At 41.2% G+C, this 21,787-nt stretch overlaps 1 protein-coding gene across 1 annotated transcript; it reads left to right on the forward strand.

Moving 5' to 3' along the window:
* The first annotated feature begins 29 nt into the window (after positions 1-29).
* Positions 30-19,837, forward strand: tpcn3 (two pore segment channel 3). The gene is made up of 19 exons (XM_035778871.2): positions 30-656; positions 1,516-1,598; positions 1,904-2,018; positions 2,487-2,615; positions 3,794-3,910; positions 4,058-4,176; positions 7,657-7,758; positions 9,233-9,359; positions 9,774-9,978; positions 10,269-10,413; positions 11,957-12,142; positions 14,967-15,031; positions 16,009-16,096; positions 16,334-16,403; positions 17,097-17,316; positions 17,659-17,749; positions 18,039-18,152; positions 18,563-18,675; positions 19,075-19,837. The coding sequence occupies exons 1-19, from the start codon at positions 534-536 to the stop codon at positions 19,212-19,214; spliced, it is 2,352 nt and encodes a 783-aa protein (XP_035634764.1). The 5' UTR covers positions 30-533; the 3' UTR covers positions 19,215-19,837.
* The last annotated feature ends 1,950 nt before the right edge of the window (positions 19,838-21,787 follow it).

Here is a 21,787-nt window from a genome sequence, read left to right on the forward strand (position 1 = left end):
CCAGGTGCATCTGGTCAGTCTGTCATAGAAAGAGCAGGTGTTCCTAATGTTTTGTACACTGTGTATGGCATCATGTTTTCTCTAATACGAGTGCTGTACGAACCTTAAGTTCTCACATCACAAAAGTTCTCACATTCTGGCAACTCTATTTATGCCGTAACGTTTCCTTCCAGCGCGTTCGTCTCTCCTCCGCTATTTCCGCTAAACTTGTCACATGACAGATAAAAAATCCTGGCATAAGTATTCATTTCACAATCTTTCTGTTATCATTAAAAAAAGACAGTATGCTATTCCATCCTCCGATTACGACAGTAGGTTAAAATGTTAGCATGCCTTCAATTCGACAAGAATATGTGATATTTGAGGAACGTATATGTAGCAGACGCAGTAACGTGCAAGAAAACAGGAGTTATAACAATTTTGGGGGGGACGACTCCCAACTCAATCACGGGATATCCTGCTAACTTAACGGGAGCGAATAGTTTATCTAGGCCTACGAAAGAGGAGAAAAGTACATTTTCAAGGGAAATGTAATGCTAAAAACAATGTCTGAACCAGATAAAAAGGAAATCACTCCAGAAGAGGCGCCGGAAAATGGAAAGGGGATAAGAAACAGTGGTAATGCATCTGAAACTGGGAACAGAAAGACAAAGGGTGTAAGTTATATTTTGTAGGATATTGCTGACGTATCACCTATCGGTGCTCCGTTACATTTCCATGTCGATACATTATATAGTATTTTCTTTCTGTCATTGTCTGATCACATGATTGTTGTTTGCGTTCGTGCAGAGCACGGTATGTGCATAGTTTTATAAAATTGCCCTGGGCTACTGTAGGCTGTATTTTTTTTGAAATATTTTTTACATTTTTTTAATCATGATGATAATGCATGAAATAGTCATGCACCAACTTTAGGCTCTCTTACTGGCGTGGCAATAAATGCGTTTTGTCACAGCCAACACACCACGCGTGTTTTCCTTTTTAACGTTTATATTATACATGTCATCAACATGTGTGTTTGCCTATATTGGCGCGGAGCCTTTTCCCCTTGAAATTTGAATTTTGGTTCATTACACACTAACGTTACTTAATTATCTTCAGTTGATAGTGTTGCCTTGACACTTGTCAGCCTATGTACATAATGCATAGTCAATGTCCCTATTTGCTCTAATGCTTTACTGATATCAAGGATCCCATGGATTCATATGATCATATATTGTACCAATTGCATGACTTGACCAGTTGGATCACACACTTCATTTTTCATCCAGCTCCTCTATTTTTCAAGCGTCTTCGAGTGGTCGTGCTGACTTGGAATCACAGTTTTTTACTTTTTTACATGGACAGGTGGGTGCTGGTCCTAGATCAGCATTCCTACCCTGAGACACTTTATACATATAATAAACCTATAGACACTACTGTTTTGTATTATCTAGATATGGCTATGATATACCAAAGGTTTTATTTGCGTAGAGTATTCACTGGCTGCTTTTATTGTCTGTGGGGGTGTTCCAGGATTTTGACCTTGCAGCAGTGTACGTGTCAGACGCCCAGTATAACAGGAACATCTTTTTTGACACAACACCTCAAGCTATAAGGTAGGTAGAGATGGTTATGTTTAATGATGTTAGGTTATAGTTGCCAGAGCAATCAACTGGTTGAATTGATTGAAATAGACAGAGCATGTATTAGAATAAATACAAATAGATAGAATCTTGTCACTTGTTGCTTAAGGATAGCATTAGCGGTAGTCCTGCTATCATAGGCCATATTTGTGTGTGTGTGTGTGTGTGTGAGGAACAGATGAAAAAAAGAAGACGACCCTCTCTCTGACTATCTATGTTTGAAGATATTGGATAATTCCGTTGAAATATGGATTCTGGTTGTTGCTTTTCTTCCACAGATTGTACCTGCTCTATAACCATTGGGGTTTGCAGATCCTGGTGTATGCCTTCATCCTAGTGGACCTGGCTTTGGCCATCTTTGAAGACCCAGCAGTTGTCCCTCTGCCAATATGGGTAGATATCCACAATGATATTCCTCTCAACTTGGTGTAATTCTCAGTCTTTTAAAATGCCAATGTTTTGGGCCAGAGATAATGAAACATTCCAAGCAGTATGCAGGAATTATTGTCTCTTGAAATCGTTACTAATAACCCTGTTTCTTTAGGCTTGTTTTATTGCTCTTTTCATGTTTTAAATATATCCACAGTTGTATTATGTGTAGCACTGTGTGTGACCTCTGTTTTGTGATGAGAGTACCAGGGCCGTGTTTATTAGGCCTAGGGCACATTGCAGAAATGTTCTGAAACTGAAATGTTCTCATTGGACAAGGTCACGTAGCCCCCCCTGTTTCAAAGCATTTTTTCCCTTGTTTGCACCAAATGAACACCTGGTCAAACTGGGATGAATTGCTAACAATTGGTTGTACATATGCAATCTTTTACTGAATTGATAGCAGGCACACATTGTTTTTGTCTCCTTCAGGTTACCTCAGTGATCGAGCTTGTCTGTCTGGCAGCCTTCACTGCTCGGCTCGTGCACTACGCCAAAGTCATTCCCCGGGAAAGGTTTTGGAAAGACCCCAAGAACATCTGCATCTTTGCCATCATTTTGGTAGGCGCAACTCAAATAATGGAATTATTTTTAGGTGCAGGAATAAAGCACAGGGGAACAGCAATATTCCGCAGACCTCATATTTCTTATCTGTATTATTTTTCAGCCCAGCCTGGTGTACTTAAGTTTAGGGAGTGCGTATTACCCTCATGTTCTTTAGTGGAATACAATATAGTACAATACAACTTTATTTGTCCAACTACTACATTGGAAATGCCTTGTCTGCTCTGCTCTCTCCTACCTCTCCTCACAAGACACGGACACTAGGGTCATTGTGATCCAGTGCTTTTGATTCAGTGTGCATATCTCTGTACAGGTACCGGAATAATACATTGTAATTTATTAGAATTATTTTTATCCGGCGACAGCTTATACATATTCTGTATATATGAACAATACTGGAATCAAACCCAAAAGCATGGTATTGCTAACATTTATTAGTCTTGGGTCGTTGAAAGAAATCGTTTACTACTTTGGCCAAGAAGGAGTTGGGAAACCTACCCAGTGACTGTCAGTGTAGCAGCATTTGAAGGAACTGTATGACAAGTTGAGAATGTGCTGAGAAGTGCTTTGCACACTGTTGTGAAACAACCTTTAGCCCGAAGTTTCCCGGTGTCAGGGATTCTCAACTAGTTACTTCCTAGTGTTAACGCTATGACTCAGTTTGATTCAGAATAAACAAATGACTCATTTTGAATGCAATGTTGGACACCGCTAACTCCTGTATTGACCATGTATGCAAACATGTATTGATGGAGATAGATATAGGTAGTAAAACATATTTCAATGTAAATTGCATGACTGGGGTGGTGTTGACTCTTGATTGAGCAGTGTGTGGAAAAGTGGAGCCCAATGTTGGAATTGGTCTATATTCAAGCCGTCATGCTGCTGGAAGCTAGACCCAATTCCAACTTCCAACGCTGGGCTCCAATTTAGGAAGTTTGAGAATTGCTCTGAAATAATCCAAAATGCTGAATTGCAAATCAACCACTAGCCATTACACTCACCCGCTTCAGGATTGGATAGATGGAAACAATATGGCTACAATACAATTGCCACACTAAATCTATACAATTTACTTTGGTCTCCAGGAGTCGTTAGAAGCATACAACTTTGAATAACTACTCCCAATACAATTAAAGAAACGGGGTAATAATTGACATTATTCTCCTCCTCAGCTCTCTCTTGTTGACATGATCATTTATGGGGCGTTGAAAGCTAGTGGTTTCTACGCTGTCCGCTGGTCGCGGGTACTGAGGCCCCTCCTACTGGTCAATATCACTGAGGGAAGACAGGTAAAGTCTGTCTGTCACACACATCTTCCCCCTGATTCAGAGGGGTTGGGTTAAATGCGCAAGACACATTTCGGTTTAATGCATTCAGTTGTACAACTGACTAGGTATCCCCTTTCTGTCACTCACATTCTCTTTTCCTTCCTCTAGCTCCGGAGAGCGTTCCGAAGCATCCGGAACGCTCTGCCTCAGATCCTCTATGTCTTCCTGCTCTTCATGTTCAGTGTGCTCATGTTCTCACTCATGGCCCTCAAACTCTTTGGAAAAAGGTAAGTCAGGAATTGTAGTCATACGGGCATGTCTGCCAGCATTGTAAAATCTCGGACAGGGGTGACCATTTTGTCTGCAGAGGCCTGGTCTGAATGCAGGCCTTTATTCCAGCCAAGCATTAACCCTGGAATGCATAGTAAACATGGCGCCCAAAGAATGCACATGCCAGGTCAAAATGACCCGATTCTGTAATATCTGCGTTTGATACACATGGGTCTAAAATATGATCAATTTTGTGGAACATAATTGTTTTGAGTGATGATTTGGGCCTTTTTATTATTTTAGATGTTTTTAACTGCTCTTCAACAGTTTGATACACATTCGAATGATAACATATTATGAAATTCCATGACGGCTATTGAAAATATGAACATATTGTTCTTACAATCAAAGTTTCACATTCAACCTTTTAATGTGAAGAACAAAATAAAACCACCTTAAGCATGTTTTGTAATATTTCAAAACATTTATTTGAAAATCCAAAGTTCATCAATATAAATGACAACACTAAAAGTGTTCCTAAAAGGAACAAAGTTTGCGTGTGTGATGCTTTCTTATGCTGTCTTAGTCCATGCATTTGTTACAAACAACAAGCATGTGACTGTGCTCTTTGCAGACAGGTGTGTTGCACTGAGAACACCAGCAGCTGACTTTTCTATCCTTTGCGCTTGGGCAGAACTGGCACCTCTTCTGGACCTGGCTGCTCTGAGTGGTGGTGGCATGGCTCTCTTTCATCACCCCACAGCTTTCCATTGCCTCAGTTCATCTGTGGAGATGGGAGAACCTTCCAACCATCTCTGCAGCACTCCACCAATCAGGCCTTTTATGGTAGTGGCCAGACGGAAGCCACTCCTCAGTAAAAGGCACATGACAGCCCGCTTGGAGTTTGCCAAATTGGCACCTAAAGGACTCTCAGACATGAGAAACAAGATTCTCTGGTCTGATGAAACCAATATTGGACGGAATGCCAAGCGTCACGTCTGGAGGAAAACTGCTCATCCACTGTGACTCAATCGCTGGGGATGAACCTTCCTCTACAGTTTGTTAGGAAAAGGTCCCCACATACCGGAAGGCTGCCAGGTGGTCCGTTGCCTCTCTGATCACTCTGTTCCTCTTGTCATCAAGCCTCCGGTAGCGACGGATATCCTCATCTTCCGAACCGACATGGTGGCCGAAAATAGCTTCCTTGTTGAGACATCCCACCTGTTCTCCATGCCGGAAAGGAGGGTTAAACCAATAAAGGCCTTTAGTTCTTCTTTGTCGACTTCTCTCCACTCTGTCCCTTTTGCTATCGCTCTTCTCCCCCGTCCTTCTAAATTTGTACACTTTAGGACCTCCTCCAATGATGTTGTCACTAATAAACAACTCCCAGGCAACTTTTGGTGACACAACTGTTGACCCCAGCACAGGCCCTGGGCAGCTCCTCAGGATGTTATGCCTTTAGTGTGTGTGTGTGTGGAGAGGGGGGGGGTGTTCACTCCAGTAAGACCCCTTTTTACTCACTCTCCTCAGAGGAGGAGTCCTGCCCATCTGTAGAATCTTCTAGGACAGCTGGACTACCAGGTGCATCCACAACTCCAACTTTAGCCACAGGCACATAGTCTGTGCCATCTGAATTGGATACCTCTGATTCTGAGTCAGAGGCACAAATGGCTTCCTCATCCAGCATCTGTAAAACCATTTTGATTGTACAGTTGAAGTCAGAAGTTTACATGCACTTAGGTTGGAGTCATTAAAACTCATTTTTCAACCACTTCACAAATGTGTTGTTAACAAACTATAGTTTTGGCAAGTTGGTTAGGACATCTACTTTTTCCAACATTTGTTTACAGACAGATTATTTCACTTAATTCACTGTATCACAATTCCAGTCGGTCAGAAGATTACATACACTCAGTTGACTGTATCTTTAAATAGTTTGGAAAATTCCAGAAAATGATGTCATGGCTTTAGAAGCTTCTAGAAGGCTAATTGACATCATTTGAGTCAATTGGAGGTGAACCTGTGGATGCATTTCAAGGCCTACCTTCAAACTCAGTGCCTCTTTGCTTGTCATCATGGGAAAATCAAAAGAAATAAGCCAAGAGCTCAGAAAAATTGCAGACCTGTTCGTCTTTGGGAGCAATTTCCAACGCCACATTCATCTGTACAAACAATCGTACGCAAGTATAAACACCATGGGACCACACAGCTGTCATACCGCTCAGAAAGGAGACACGTTCTGTCTCCTAGAGATGAACGTGCTTTGGTGCGAAAAGTGCAAATCAATCCCAGAACAACAGCAAAGGACCTTGTGAAGATGCTGGAGGAAACGGGTACAAAAGTATCTATATCCACAGTAAAACAAGTCCTATATCGACATAACCTAAAAGGCCACTCAGCAAGGAAGAAGCCACTGCTCCAAGACCGCCATTAAAAAAGCCAGACTACAGTTTGCAACTGCACATGGGGACAAAGATCATACTTGTTTGAGAAATGTCCTCTGGTCTGATGAAACAAAAATAGAACTGTTTAGCCATAATGACCATTGTTATGTTTGGAGGAAAAAGGGGCAGGATTGCAAGTCGAAGAACACCATCCCGGCAGAGCAGAAAAAGTGTGTCCGAGCAAGGAGGCCTACAAACTTGACTCAGTTACACCAGCTCTGTCAGGAGGAATGGGCCAAAATTCACCTAACTTATTGTGGAAGGCTACCTGAAACGTTTGACCCAAGTTAAACAATGTAAAGGCACTGCTACCAAATACTAATTGAGTGTATGTAAACTTCTGACCCACTGGGAATGTGATGAAAGAAATAAAAGCTGAAAACTCATTCTCTCTCCTATTATTCTGACATTTCACATTCTTAAAATAAAGTGGTGATCATAACTGACCTAAAACAGGGATTGAATGTCAGGAATTGTGAAAAACTGAGTTTAAATGTATTTTGCTAAGATGTATGTAAACTTCTGACTTCAACTGTATGTCTGTCAACTTTCTTGTGATCCTCCTTATGAAACAGTTTTTACTCAATGAGTTAAAAAGGAGAAATGACAACGCTGATTAATGAACATTAAACACAAGATATTTAATACATTTTATGAATTACTTAGTATTTATTGTTGTAACAAAGAGAACTCAGTTTGACGAGTGCAATGCAGTGGATTCCATAGGAAATGCATACGGGTCATATTTGACCCACATATGGGGTTGGGAAGGCAGACTCTTTTTACTTAAAAAATAAGAAATTAAAAAACAGAACTAGGGTTAACAAGTTTGATTCAACTCCTATTCTATCAAGTCTTTTATTAGTTGAATCAGGCATGTTCATGCTGACTTGGAACAAAAGCCTGCACCCATGCTTGTCTGGTCTAGTTGGCAAGCAAAGAAGTACTACCAAATGCGTAGCACTTCATAAAGTTGCATTGAAAACTACCGTGGGGGGGGCATTGTTGTTGGCCATAATGCAAACCACATTTGTGCTGCTGCTTCCTCCCTAGGGGCCTTAAAACAATAGAGGGACGCCCCTATTTCACCAACTATCTGGAGATTGTCTTTGATCTCTATGTCCTAGTCACGACTGCCAACAGCCCGGATATCATGTGAGTACCCTGGGTACATTATCCAAACTTAATCCTTATGATTTTTATTATGAATTTATTTATGTTATGAAGTCTACTAAGATTTGAATTATTTTTTAAAGCTAGAATCCTTAATTGAAAAAATAACAGCACCCCACCTCTGTTTTGGTAAAAAGCTTAGATAGAGGTGGGCTTGGAGAAATGTAAACACTGCCAAATTCATAGACAGAGCTATGGATACAAGTGATGACCATCCACTATCACAAATTATAGTTTTAACCGTGTTATGAGGCTAGACAGTGTTTGTTTACATTCAAACATTGTTTTTACTCCAATCTTATATTTTGGGTTCTGATGGAGTATGACAGTTGGACTGAGCTCATCTGGCATTTATCAGTTATTCTTTAAGAATCAATGGGTATTTATCATTAATTTACAAGTCAGAAAATGGATGTAGCATTTAAAGATTCTAGCTTTAACTGTATGACTTGATTTGTAGTGCAACTTTAAGTGCGAAGTTGCCATTTGGCATGCCCCTTTCTATATACACACAGTGGCCAGTTTATTAGGGACACCCATATAGTACTGTGTCGGATTCCACTTTGCCTCCAGAACAGCCTGAATTCTTTGAGGCATGGAAATGTTGTTCAAGGGACCTAACGTGTACCAGGAAAACATTACCCCACCAGCCCATACCTTTGAAACCAAGCAGGATTGAGCCTTGGACCCGTGCTGCCTAGGACAAATCGTGACTCTGCCACCAACATGATGCAACAGGAACCTTGAGTAGTTGGACCAGCCAATGTTTTTCCACTCAATTGTCCAGTGTTGTCGATCGCGTGCCCACTGGAGCTGCTTATTTTTGTTTTTAGTTGATAGGAATGGAACATCGTGTTGCCTTCTGCTGCATAAGCCCATCGGTGTCAGACTGACGAGTTGTGCGTTCTCGGGATGCCGTTCTGCACACCACTGTTGTACTGCTCCGTTATTTACCTGTTGGTGGCTGGATGCACCATTCTCGGTAAACCTTAGACACTGTCGCTCATGAAAAGCCCAGGAGGACGGACATTTCTGCGATATTGGAACCGTCACACCTAGAACTGACGATAATACCACGTTCAAAGGCGCTTAAGTCACTCGTTTTGCCATTCTAATGTTCAATCGAACAGTAACTGAATGTCTCTGCCTGCTTGATATAGCAAGCCATGGCCATGTGACTCCCTGTCTGTAGGAGCGAACCATTTCTGTGAAAGGGTGGTGTACCTAATAAACCTACAACAATTTTGCTGGGAGTAGATTATACTTGCAATGATGGTGATACGAGTTGGGTTTTGCCGACTGAAGTTGAATACACTGGTTGTTAGTCGCTCTGGATAAGAGCGTCTGCAAAATACCTAAACTGTAAAATATCACAAGTCATTTAATTGTTTAATCTTTAATATATAGACACGTGGACAAATCTTTTTTTTATTTTTGTCTTTATTTCCCTACGTAGGATGCCAGCGTACAACTTCAGTATTTACTTTGCCGTGTTCTTCATCACCTATATCCTCATCAACACCTACATCTTCATGTCAGTGTTCCTGGCGGTCGTGTACAACAACTACAAAAAGTACCTGAAGGTAGAGTGGGCGGACGTGACAATGTTATAAGCAATTTCTTAGCAGATTTACTCATTTTGTTGGTTCTGAAATGGTTTGTTTCATTTTGTGTAGAGCGTGTCTGAATGAGCGTGTCTGAATGAGCATGTTGAACGTCACAACTTTGATAGGTTGTTGCTTAAAGGTAGCTATTTTGAGTGCTTTTATGTGTTTATTCTGAAATTCAATATTGGTGACTTTTAAAATGTAAGTAGCCTTGGCTTGTGTGAGATGGAATGGCTCCTGCTCCTATCTCCTGGCTCTGTAGATTAAGGCAGCTTGGTGTCTTACCTAACCTTACCTAACCTCAACCATTTGTGGGGAAAATGCTAAACTGAGACAAGATCAGTGTCTACAGGCGACTTCATCCTACTCCTATCCTATGTATCCAATCAGGAAGAAGTACGGATGCTCGTCAGGGCCAAGAGGCACAAGATGGTGCGTGCCTTCGGTGTGCTGCAGGAGAGGAAGGGAGAGGAGGAGCCTGTGGTAAGCCAGGCCTGTTGGAACCAGCTTGTGCGGTTGGTCCAGCCGGACATCAGCAACGCCCACAGGGAGCTGCTGTGGAGCGTCTCCGACGACAACAACAAAGGCTGCATAGGTGAGTGATTGAAGTCTACTTCACACAGAGACCCACACAAAGCTGTGTTACATGCAGATGGACCTGGATAGGTGTTTAATATATCAGCTAACATCCACATCATATGATGTAGTCATTTGAAGCCCAAATTCCCAGTCACTGACATGGTACACAACCATTGGTTCATGCAATGCAATGCCTGCAATGTAGTTACCCTGGAACGTGACCGTAGTGTTTCCCAAGATGACCAATGCAGCACCTGCTTTGAGCTGAAGCCTTAATTAATTGAATCCTTCCATCCACCTGTGCAGGGAAATTGGCATTTGTTCAGCTTGCGGACCTCCTGAACATCCAGGTGATCATGATGAAGTCACGGCCTCACCCCCTCAAGACATGGCTCCCCTCTCTCTATCTCTCCTCCCCCAGTCGTCTCGTCTGCCGCATGGTCCAGCACAAGTGAGTACAGCCAATGAGTGTAGATGTTACTCAGCAGACGTACAGGGAAGAGGTTTGGGGGAGCGTGTGAAAGTATCTGAAAGTAGACAGTGCCTTCAGAAAGTATTGAGACCCCTTGAACTTTTCCACATTGTGTTAGGTTACAGCCTTACTCTAAAATGTATTCAATTGTTTTGTTTTCTTCAATCTACACATAATACCCCATAATGACAAGGCAAAGACAGGTTTTTAGAAATGTTTGCTAATTTATTAAATGTAAATAACGTATCATATTTTACATAAGAATTCTGACCCTTTACTCAGTACTTTGTTGAAGCACCTTTGGCAGCAATTACAATCTTGAGTCTTCTTGGGTATGCCACTACAAGCATGGCACACCTGTATTTGGGGAGTTTCTCCCATTCTTCTCAAGCTCTGTCAGGTTAGATGGGGAGCATAGCTGCACAGCTATTTTCAGGTCTCTCCAGAGATGTCCTGAGCGCCCTGGAGAAGGTTTTCATCAAGGATCTCTCTATTTTGCTCTGTTAATCTTTGCTTCGATCCTGACTAGTCTCCCAGTCCCTGCCACTGAAAAACACCCCTACAGCATGATGCTGCCACCACCCTGCTTCACCGTAGGGATGATGCCAGGTTTCCTCCAGACACATTCAGACCAAAGAGTTGAATTTTGGTTTCATCAGACCAGAGAATCTTGTTTCTCATGCTCTGAGAGTCTTTAGGTGCCTTTTGGCAAACTCCAAGCAGGCTGTCATGTGCTTTTTACGGAGGAGAGGCTTCCTTCTGGCCACTACCATAAAGGCCTGATAGGTGGCGTGCTGCAGAGATGGTTGTCCTTCTGGAAAGTTCTCTCATCTCCACAGAGGAACTCTAGAGCTCTGTCAGCGTGACCATCGGGTTCTTGGTCACTTACCTGACGAATGCCCTTCTCCCCCGATTGCCCAGTTTGGCTGGGCGGCCAGCTCTAGGAAGAGTCTTAGTGGTATATAACTTCTTCCATTTTAAGAATGATGGAGGCCACTGTGTTTTTGAGGACCTTCAGTGCAGCAAACATTTTTTGGGCCCCTTCTCCAGATCTGTGCCTCGACACAATCTCAGAGCTCTACGGACAATTTCCTTTGACTGTCAACTGTGGGACCTTTTATATAGGCAGAAGTGTGCTTTTCCAAATCTTGTCCAATCAATTAAATTTATCACAGGTGGACTCTAATCAAGTTGTAGGAACATCTCAAGGATGATGAATGGAAACGGGATGCACCTGAGCTCAATTTCGAGTCTCATAGCAAAGGGTCTGCATACTTGTGTAAATAAGGTATTTCTGTTTTACATTTTTAATAAATGTGCAAACATTTCTAAAAACCTATTTTTTTGCTTTGTCATTATGGGGTATTGTGTGTAGATTGAGGATTTTTATGTATTTAATCCATTTTAGAATACGGCTGTAACGTAACAAAATGGGAAAGTATTCAGACCCGTTGACTTATTCCACAAGGCACTGTATATCTATGTGTTTCTTTCCATGTGTGCGTGTGTGTGTGATAACCAGGGCGTTCATGTACACCTATGACCTGATCATCCTGGTTAACGCTGTGTTCATCGGCCTGGATGAGGAGGACCCGTTGATAGCCAACGTAGAGTGGGCTTTCCTGGTTCTCTATCTCCTAGAGATCCTCCTCAAACTGTACAGCTTCGAACCGCGTGCCTTCTTCTCCAGACACCAGTTCTGGAATTGGTGAGAAGCCCAAGCATTTTTGTCCGGTTACGCGGGCAGCGATTTAAGCCTAGTCCTGGACTAAAAAGCATGCTTACTGAAGAATCGCATTGAGCTTGCTTTTTAATCCAGGACAAAACTCAATCTTAATCTGGGAAACCAACCCCTTGTGTTGCCAGTAGTAGTATACATAGTATAATTTTGTTGTTTTTAATTTTTTAATTTTTTATTTCACCTTTATTTAACCAGTTAGGCTAGTTGAGAACAAGTTCTCATTTGCAACTGCGACCTGACCAAGATAAAGCATAGCAGTGTGAACAGACAACACAGAGTTACACATGGAGTAAACAATTAACAAGTCAATAACACAGTATTAAAAAAAAGGGCAGTCTATATACAATGTGTGCAAAAGGCATGAGGAGGTAGGCAAATAATTACAATTTTGCAGATTAATGAGTGATAAATGATCAGATGGTCATGTACAGGTAGAGATATTGGTGTGCAAAAGAGCAGAAAAGTAAATAAATAAAAACAGTATGGGGATGAGGTAGGTGAAAATGGGTGGGCTATTTACCAATAGACTATGTACAGCTGCAGCGATCGGTTAGCTGCTCAGATAGCTAATGTTTAAAGTTGGTGAGGGAGATAAAAGTCTCCAACTTCAGCGAGTTTTGCAATTTGTTCCAGTCACAGGCAGCAGAGTACTGGAACGAAAGGCGGCCAAATGAGGTGTTGGCTTTAGGGATGATCAGTGAGATACACCTGCTGGAGCGCGTGCTACTGGTGGGTGTTGCCATCGTGACCTGTGAACTGAGATAAGGCGGAGCTTTACCTAGCATGGACTTGTAGATGACCTGGAGCCAGTGGGTTTGGCGACGAATATGTAGCGAGGGCCAGTCGACTAGAGCATACAAGTCGCAGTGGTGGGTGGTATAAGGTGCTTTAGTGATAAAACGGATGGCACTGTGATAAACTGCATCCAGTTTGCTGAGTAGAGTGTTGGAAGCAATTTTGTAGATGACATCGCCGAAGTCGAGGATCGGTAGGATAGTCAGTTTTACTAGGGTAAGCTTGGCGGCGTGAGTGAAGGAGGCTTTGTTGCGGAATAGAAAGCCGACTCTTGATTTGGTTTTCGATTGGAGATGTTTGATATGAGTCTGGAAGGAGAGTTTGCAGTCTAGACAGACACCTAGGTACTTATAGATGTCCACATATTCAAGGTCGGAACCATCCAGGGTGGTGATGCTAGTCGGGCATGCGGGTGCAGGCAGCGATCGGTTGAAAAGCATGCATTTGGTTTTACTAGCGTTTAAGAGCAGTTGGAGGCCACGGAAGGAGTATTGTATGGCATTGAAGCTCATTTGGAGGTTAGATAGCACAGTGTCCAATGACGGGCCGAAAGTATATAGAATGGTGTCGTCTGCGTAGAGGTGGATCAGGGAATCGCCCGCAAGAAGAGCAACATCATTGATATATACAGAGAAAAGAGTTGGCCCGAGAATTGAACCCTGTGGCACCCCCATAGACTGCCAGAGGACCGGACAGCATGCCCTCCGATTTGACACACTGAACTCTGTCTGCAAAGTAATTGGTGAACCAGGCAAGGCAGTCATCAGAAAAACCGAGGCTACTGAGTCTGCCGATAAGAATATGGTGATTGACAGAGTCGAAAGCCTTGGCAAGGTCGACGAAGACTGCTGCACAGTACTGTCTTTTATCGATGGCGGTTATGATATCGTTTTAGTATCTTGAGTGTGGCTGAGGTGCACCCGTGACCGGCTCGGAAACCAGATTGCACAGCGGAGAAGGTACGGTGGGATTCGAGATGGTCAGTGACCTGTTTGTTGACTTTGCTTTCGAAGACCTTAGATAGGCAGGGCAGGATGGATATAGGTCTAACAGTTTGGGTCCAGGGTGTCTCCCCCTTTGAATAGGGGGGTGACTGCGGCAGCTTTCCAATCCTTGGGGATCTCAGACGATATGAAACAGAGGTTGAACAGGCTGGTAATAGGGGTTGCGACAATGGCGGCGGATAGTTTCAGAAATAGAGGGTCCAGATTGTCAAGCCCAGCTGATTTATACGGGTCCAGGTTTTGCAGCTCTTTCAGGACATCTGCTATCTGGATTTGGGTAAAGGAGAACCTGGAGAGGCTTGGGCGAGGAGCTGCGGGGGGGCGGAGCTGTTGGCCGAGGTTGGAGTAGCCAGGCGGAAGGCATGGCCAGCCGTTGAGAAATGCTTGTAGAAGTTTTCGATAATCATGGATTTATCGGTGGTGACCGTGTTACCTAGCCTCAGTGCAGTGGGCAGCTGGGAGGAGGTGCTCTTGTTCTCCATGGACTTCAGTGTCCCAGAACTTTTTGGAGTTGGAGCTACTGGATGCAAACTTCTGCCTGAAGAAGCTGGCCTTAGCTTTCCTGACTGACTGCGTGTATTGATTCGTGACTTCCCTGAACAGTTGCATATCGCGGGGACTATTCGATGCTATTGCAGTCCGCCACAGGATGTTTTTGTGCTGGTCGAGGGCAGTCAGGTCACATATTTTGAGCGTTTTGAGGGTCTGCACTTTTTTGACTTCCATTGTGTCAGGCAAGCTCAATCAAGAACGGCAAAAGTTGAAAGGAAAAAAACAGTACTATTTCAACCCAGGTCTGCTCAATATTAGAAATTTTATGTTCCCCTTACGCCATGCAGATGCAACATCCCTAATTCTGTGACCAAGGCTTGCGTACTTAAGTGGTACTAGCTGATTAGGTATATGATGATTGAACTGCAATGAAAGGAGACCGTTTCTGCTTCGGTTGAAGTACTTGTGTAGTAATATCTTCCTCACCACTATGCACACAGGTTTGACACCATCATTGTCATCACTGCCTTGATTGCTATGATCATCAATTCAGCACTGAAATTATGTAAGTAAAACCTAAATCTGTGTTAGGGAAGGGAAAAGGGAATTCCATTAGATTCTCCATTGAGCATGCTTTTTATTCCAGGATTAGGCATAATCTGTGTCCGGGGAAACTGTCCCAATATATGTCTTTAAATCTAGCACATTGTGTTATCGATGACTTCCACTCTTTACTCACAAACAGTACATTTATTATTTCTTTGTTATTTTCTTTATTAAGGGCTCAGCAGCAGTGTGCCTACATTTCCAATTGTAGACCACTATGGCATTTGAGAACTTTTACTGTCATTGTTTATATTAAGGGAAATACAATATCCAACTTAACTGTCCATTTTTGTCTGCGGTTTGCTGTTCCTCATGAGCCACCCTCTGATGGCGGCTCATTGTTAATGCTGGCTGCTGTTGACATTGAGCTAACATTGAGGTTTTACGTTATTTCAATGCTGTGCTGGCCCTGGGGAGCAGGACTGGAAGGTCACCTATAGTAACCCTCTCGTTTGTTTGTTGGAGTCATCCTATTGTTTCTGTTGCCCATAGGTCTTTGACCTTTTCATGTATTATTTTAAACCTATTGAATGAGTGGTCATCGTTATGTTTCATTTTTGAAAATGAGCAAAAGTACAATGAAAGATAAAATGGTACTTTATTCATGTTTTTTTTTTTTAATTGATCACTTCTGATAGACTCATCAATTAAATGATTGAAAAATCAGTATAGTATATAATGACATTGGTAGTGGGTGGCATACATTGGCGATGGATTAGGTTTTTCCTACTTTGAGGAGCTTGTTGAAAAGCGCTATAAATCAAACAACTGCTTCCTATGTTGACTTGGGATGCTGTTTATTGTCTGTCTTTTTTTCTTTATGCTGTCGATGGTACCCTCTACTAACTTGCAGCGTAGAACACATGCATGTAAAATAATTTAGCCCTCCGTGTCTGCCTGGCGTTCATGTTGTGATGTTCATGTGTTTTGTCCCAGCTGGAGGCTACACCAGCCGTCAGATCCTGGACATTGTGTTCATCCTGCGCATCTTGAGGCTCATACGAGTGGTGGACAACATCAAAAGGTTAGGAGGTCAAGGACTTCCTTTTCCTGTATGAGCAGTGTCTGTTTGTGTGTGTGTGTGCTTCAAACTTAAGATGTGAAACATTATCAAACCGTTTCCCTTAACTACCAGAGCTAGTAGCTACTGTGACAAAATGATTTTGCAGAAAGACCTATAGAAGTCAGATATGGTTGATTTTGATATTCTCATTCATAGACTTGGACGTGGAACTCTTCCTGATGTTCTTTCTCCCCTCAGGTTCCGTGCCATCATCAACACCCTCATCAAGATTGGACCAACGATACTCACCTTCGGACAGCTCATTGTCGTAAGTTGTTAGTGTGCAGTTAAATTACACCAAGAAGTTATTGTGTTTATTAATGATATTTATGGACTCCAAGTGTGACTCTATTCCTGCATATTGAGCTTAAAGTGCCAATCAGGAGTTGAAACGATACCAAAGTGTACTCCCCTCCACTGTTTCACTAAAAGGCTGAGGGATGGGGCTGGAGAAATGTAACTACTCTCAAATTCATAGACAAAGCTATGGATGCAAGGACTGACCATCCATGAAACTGTAATTATAGTTGTAACCATGTTTTGAGCCTATATGGTGTTTTACATCTACTTTGTTTACAAACATTGGAGTAAAATAAGCTTGTATTTTGGGTTCAGTTGAACTAAGCTCATGAGATTGACGCTTGTAAGGGATATTCTATGATTTCAAAGGTCAAGATGAATCAAATTCCCAATCTATCAGCTATGTATATCCAGCTCAACCCTAAATGAATGGAAAAGATAAGGACTACAATTGTGGTGCTTATCTCTTCTGTTCATTTTTGATTATGCCATACAGCTGGATCTACAAATTAGATGGTCTTGGTCATTGACTCATATTTAAATTACACTGTATTATGATTGCTGACAACATCAGACAATTGATTGGAGTGAAATATCCCTCTATGTAATCCTGTGTTGCAACTGATTGATTGACTGCATAGTTGTTCCATATATTTTTCAGGTGGTCTATTACATATTCGCCATGGTGGGAATGGAGCTGTTCAAAGGGAAAATACGCTTTTTCGAGGCCAACTCCACTGATCCGGATAAGGCATTCTGTGGAAACCCTCTGCTCAAAAACTCAGTGTTCGCCAAGCACAACTACTGCAAGAACAACTTTAACAACGTTGTTTCCTCTTTTATCCTGTTACTGGAACTCACCGTGGTCAACCAGTGGCATGATATCCTTTTCAAAGCTTGGGAAAATACAGATATTAAGCTAAAACCAATACTTTTTATGTACTCTTGTGAAAATGTTGCTCCAAGATAGAAATCTTGAATTGAAACGTACAGTAAGTAGTGGTCACTGACTAAAACTTTACAGTAGGTTAGTGTGTAGAGGGTTAAAAATTAGATGAAATTGCACTATAACCTATCCTTTTTCTTTAGTAAACAGTTCATAGCTTATTTTAGGATCCAGACAACTGGGTAATTTCTCAGTGTTTCTCAAAGTTGCCAGGCTAACTTGACCACTCAGTGAAGTATTATTACTATTTTATTATTTTCTTTAATGTTGGTCCCACTGCTGTCCAGCGGTTTCACCGCGGTCACTCACATCTCAGCCAGGATGTTCTTTGTCCTCTTCCACATTGTAGTTGTCATCATCATTATCAAGTAAGAACAAGTCTCCTTTGAAATACTGAGAACCAAACAGACTTCTTAATGATACTCTATTGCTGAATTACAAATCCCCCCCCCCAGGCAATACTGTAGATCTAAAAGGATTAGACAAGTTTAAGCAATATGGTAATAACTTTGCTTTGTTTTTTGATTGGCTTGGAGGAATGTCCGCCATATTGCTTATACCCATGTAATAGTTTCAGAGCTGGAGGAGTGCCTATGACTTGCTATTTGATAACTCACTCTTTGAAAATTGAGTATCGCATGCTTTTTTTCCCACCAGTATTTTCATTGCTTTCGTCCTGGAAGCCTTCTTCGTGGAGTATACCGTAGACCAAAGTAACCTACAATCTTCTCTGGAAAAGAAAATTGAGGAACTGCAATTGGGCGTCAAACAGTAAGTGCCTGATAGTTTTGCAATTAAAGAAGAATAATTTTTTTATGGCATGGGGTGGGCTCTATTTTGTATTGAGTTAGAGGGGTGAAAGTGTAGCATGCATCATTTTCTGTAGCCATGAGTCATGTTCCAAGCTAAACCACATACAGTATTCATGATGCACTGCCTTAAAATAAAGGGTTTGCTAATTGCTTATTGGCCAGTAGATGTGGCAGACTCGGATGTTCAGTGAGGTGAAATATTCAGTGTTCCAGATATAAATGTGATGAATTGATATGATTTCCTATTCAACATGACAATCATAGCTGCTCAGTCTATGCAAAACATTTCAGAACGTTCTGTAACGATGTATCCTCCTGAACAGCCATGTTTATCTTGATTTTAATGTGCTTTCTCTTTGTGCCAATCAGAGAGAAACTGGATGGAAACTTGGTGGATGCCATGGAAACGAACGACAATGATATGGGCAACTCTGAGTCGACCAAGGAAAAACCTGCACTCATGTTCAAGATCGCCTGTAAAAGTAAGCTTTGAGGAGAATTCATTGCATTACTGTCTGAATCACCTGTATGGTGTGATACATGATGATACATTTTATACCTTGGAAATCTATTAATGTGTATGGAATATATGCATATGGCAATTCATGCACTTTCAAATATTATGGCTGCTTATAATGTGTTGTGTATTCTGAATGTACTGAATTCACAATCATAGAATCACATTGAATCATCCTAGTTATACAGTATGTGATGAATTATGATTTACTACCCTGAAAAAGGTTAGCAAAAACCATTTTTTTTCAATAGGAAAATGAAAATCTGTGTTTTTGTTAGACAAGTTCAGGTAGTAGTCTACCTGAATAGGACTTTCCCTTTTAACCATCTGTACTGACCTCAGCTTTCTGCCTGCTTCCTCCCAGGATACAAAACCGTGGATGGTTTGTTACAGAGGATGTTTGAGGCGGACCTAGACCCAGAGGATTTTGCGGATGACGAAGATTTCGATCCCAATAACCCATCAAATCTGAACTTCCCAAATCCAAACTTTGATTCTGTATAGCCATGGTCAGAAAGGGAATAAATACTCTAAATTAGCTTTCTGTTTTTGTACTGGAATGCCTTATATTATGTATCATCAAAAATATATATTTTATGAAATATTTCTAGGTTTATGTAAAACAAAATACACTTTAAACGGGTAACATTCCTCAATGTGATATTTAGCTTGGTATTTTCTTTCATTTACTTATTTTTGTACATCTATTGACAACACAATCCACATTCATCAAAAATTAGATTGTATTCTTGTTTGAGTATGGATTATCAAATGCCGTTTGATTTATCTCTATCATGAAGGGAAAACTGAAATGATATTAATTGGAATATCTACTGAGGTAATTTCCTGCAGCATAAAAGGTTGTTTCTATTGGGAAATCTGACTCAAATACAGGCTTTACTCATTTATTTTTACTTTATTTATATTGTCATTTATGCACAATTTCCTGGATACAGATCAGGCCTTCTGGACTAAAAAGCATGTTCAATACAGAATCTCAATAGTTTAATCTGTGTCCAGGGAACCAGCCCTTGAAGTTCAGTCAAAACCAACCTTCAATACAACCATTACTCTGTAGGCCTATGTACATCATTATTTCTCTATTAATAAAGAATCCAGCTAAGGGCTTTCTTGTGATGTATTATGTGCAGCCAAACTAACATTTCATGTAACCAAGCATTCATTTACCAGAGACTGGTTTGCTCTGACATCAGTACAGCCACTTTCTTCACTTTTTCAAGTAAGGTTTGGCCGTTTGGTGCATAGCCTACCCTACCTGACACCGTGCAGAGATTATTGCGATTGGAAACGGTTGGATAGCTACAGTGCCTTCAGAAAGTATGCACACCGCTTAGCTTGTTCTACTTTTGTTGTGTTTACAGGCAATAAAAAGTCACTGGCCTACACACAATGCATTATGGGGCATTTTTACATTCATAAATGAAAAGCTGAAGTGTCTTGAGTCAAGTATTAAACCCCTTCGTAATTGCAAGCCTATTTCAAGTTCATGAGTAAAAATGTATTTAACATGTCACAAGTTGCATGGACTCCGTGTGCTGAGGTTTTCCAATGCCTCACAAAGAAGGGCACCTATTGGTAGATGGGTAAAAAAAATATAAAAAAATCTGACTGAATATCCCTTTGAGCATGGTGAAGTTATTAATTACACTTTGGATGGTGTATCAATACACCCAGTTACTACAAAGATAGACGTCCTTCCTAACTCAGTTGCCGGAGAGGAATGAAACCGCCAACAGTTAAGAGTTTATTGGCTGTGATAGTAAACTGAATGGATCAACAACATTGTAGTTACTCCACAACACTAACCCGAATTGGCAGAGTGAAAAGGAAGCCTGTAGAAAAAAATATTCCAAAACATGCATTTTGTTTGCAACAAGGCACTAAAGTAATACTTCAAAAAATGTGGCTAAGCAATTAACTTTTTGTTTTGCATATAAAGTATTATGTTTGAGGATAATCCAATACAACACATTACTGAGTAGCGCACTCCATATTTTCAAGTAGTGGCGACTGCGTCATGTTATGGTTATGCTTGTAATCGTTAAGGACAGTTATTTTATTTTTTATTTTTTAGGATGAAACAGAATGGAGCTAAGCACAGGCAAAATCCTAGAGGGGGAAAAATGGTTGTCTGCTTTCCACCAGACAGTATGAGATTAATTCACCTTTCAGCAGGACAATAACCTAAAACACAAGGCCAAATCTACCCTGGAGTTGCTTACCAAGAAGACCGTGTATGTTCCTGGGTGGCCCATTTACAGTTTTCACTTAAATCTTCTTGAACATCTATGGCAAGACCTGAAAATTGTTGTCTAGCAATGATCAATCAATTTGAAAGAGCTTGAAATATTTTGAAAAGAATAATGGGCAGATGTTGTACATTACAAGTGTGGAAAGTTCTTCGAGACTTACCCAGAAAGACTCACAGCTGTAATCTGCTGAAAGCAGGGGGTTGAACACTTATCTAATCAAGCTCTATTAGTGTTTAATTATTCATAAATGTTTTGTTTTTTTAAATTGTATGTTCTTACACTTTGATATTAGAGAGTATTTTGTGTAGGTCTTTTACAAAAACTATACAATACAATATACCATTTTAATCCCACTTTGTACCACAACAATGTGGAAAAATTCAAGGGGTGTGAATACTTTCTGGAGGCACTGAATGTGTGCGCACTGTGCAATGTGAGTTGCGCATTCTTTATTAAAACACATTGCTTATTATTAATGGCTCATGAGTTTAGCACATATGTTAGTATTTATCATAACACAAAATATAAGAATGTATTACTCCATTGTCGAGCTCGGACCCAACTTTGCTAGTTTATTTTTACTTTATTTTCACGAAATGTATCCATCCACTATCATTTCGTACAACTGACAATAATTTTTGAACATCAGATCAGCAGTTACTTCCCCAATTGCGGCTTCAACTTCGACTTCGACTCATCTGCCCTGGGCTCTTTCTGTAACTCCAACCCAATTTTCAGGGTATGCAAGCAGAAACGCTGGTGTTACGGAGGCAGGATACGGGGAGGCCTGGCAAGATTAAAGCA

The sequence above is a fragment of the Oncorhynchus keta genome, chromosome 10 (genome assembly GCF_023373465.1).
Source record: "Oncorhynchus keta strain PuntledgeMale-10-30-2019 chromosome 10, Oket_V2, whole genome shotgun sequence".
NCBI classification, from domain to species: domain Eukaryota; kingdom Metazoa; phylum Chordata; class Actinopteri; order Salmoniformes; family Salmonidae; genus Oncorhynchus; species Oncorhynchus keta.

What these genes read in the sequence shown, in the direction of transcription:
- tpcn3 (XM_035778871.2), top strand. Translation starts at nt 534, where the DNA reads ATGCTAAAAACAATGTCTGAACCAGATAAAAAGGAAATCACTCCAGAA. An exon ending in TGCCGCATGGTCCAGCACAA is followed by an intron (nt 10,414 to 11,956) that starts GTGAGTACAGCC and finishes TGTGATAACCAG; the next exon opens with GGCGTTCATGTACACCTATG. An exon ending in CTGCAATTGGGCGTCAAACA is followed by an intron (nt 18,153 to 18,562) that starts GTAAGTGCCTGA and finishes TGTGCCAATCAG; the next exon opens with AGAGAAACTGGATGGAAACT.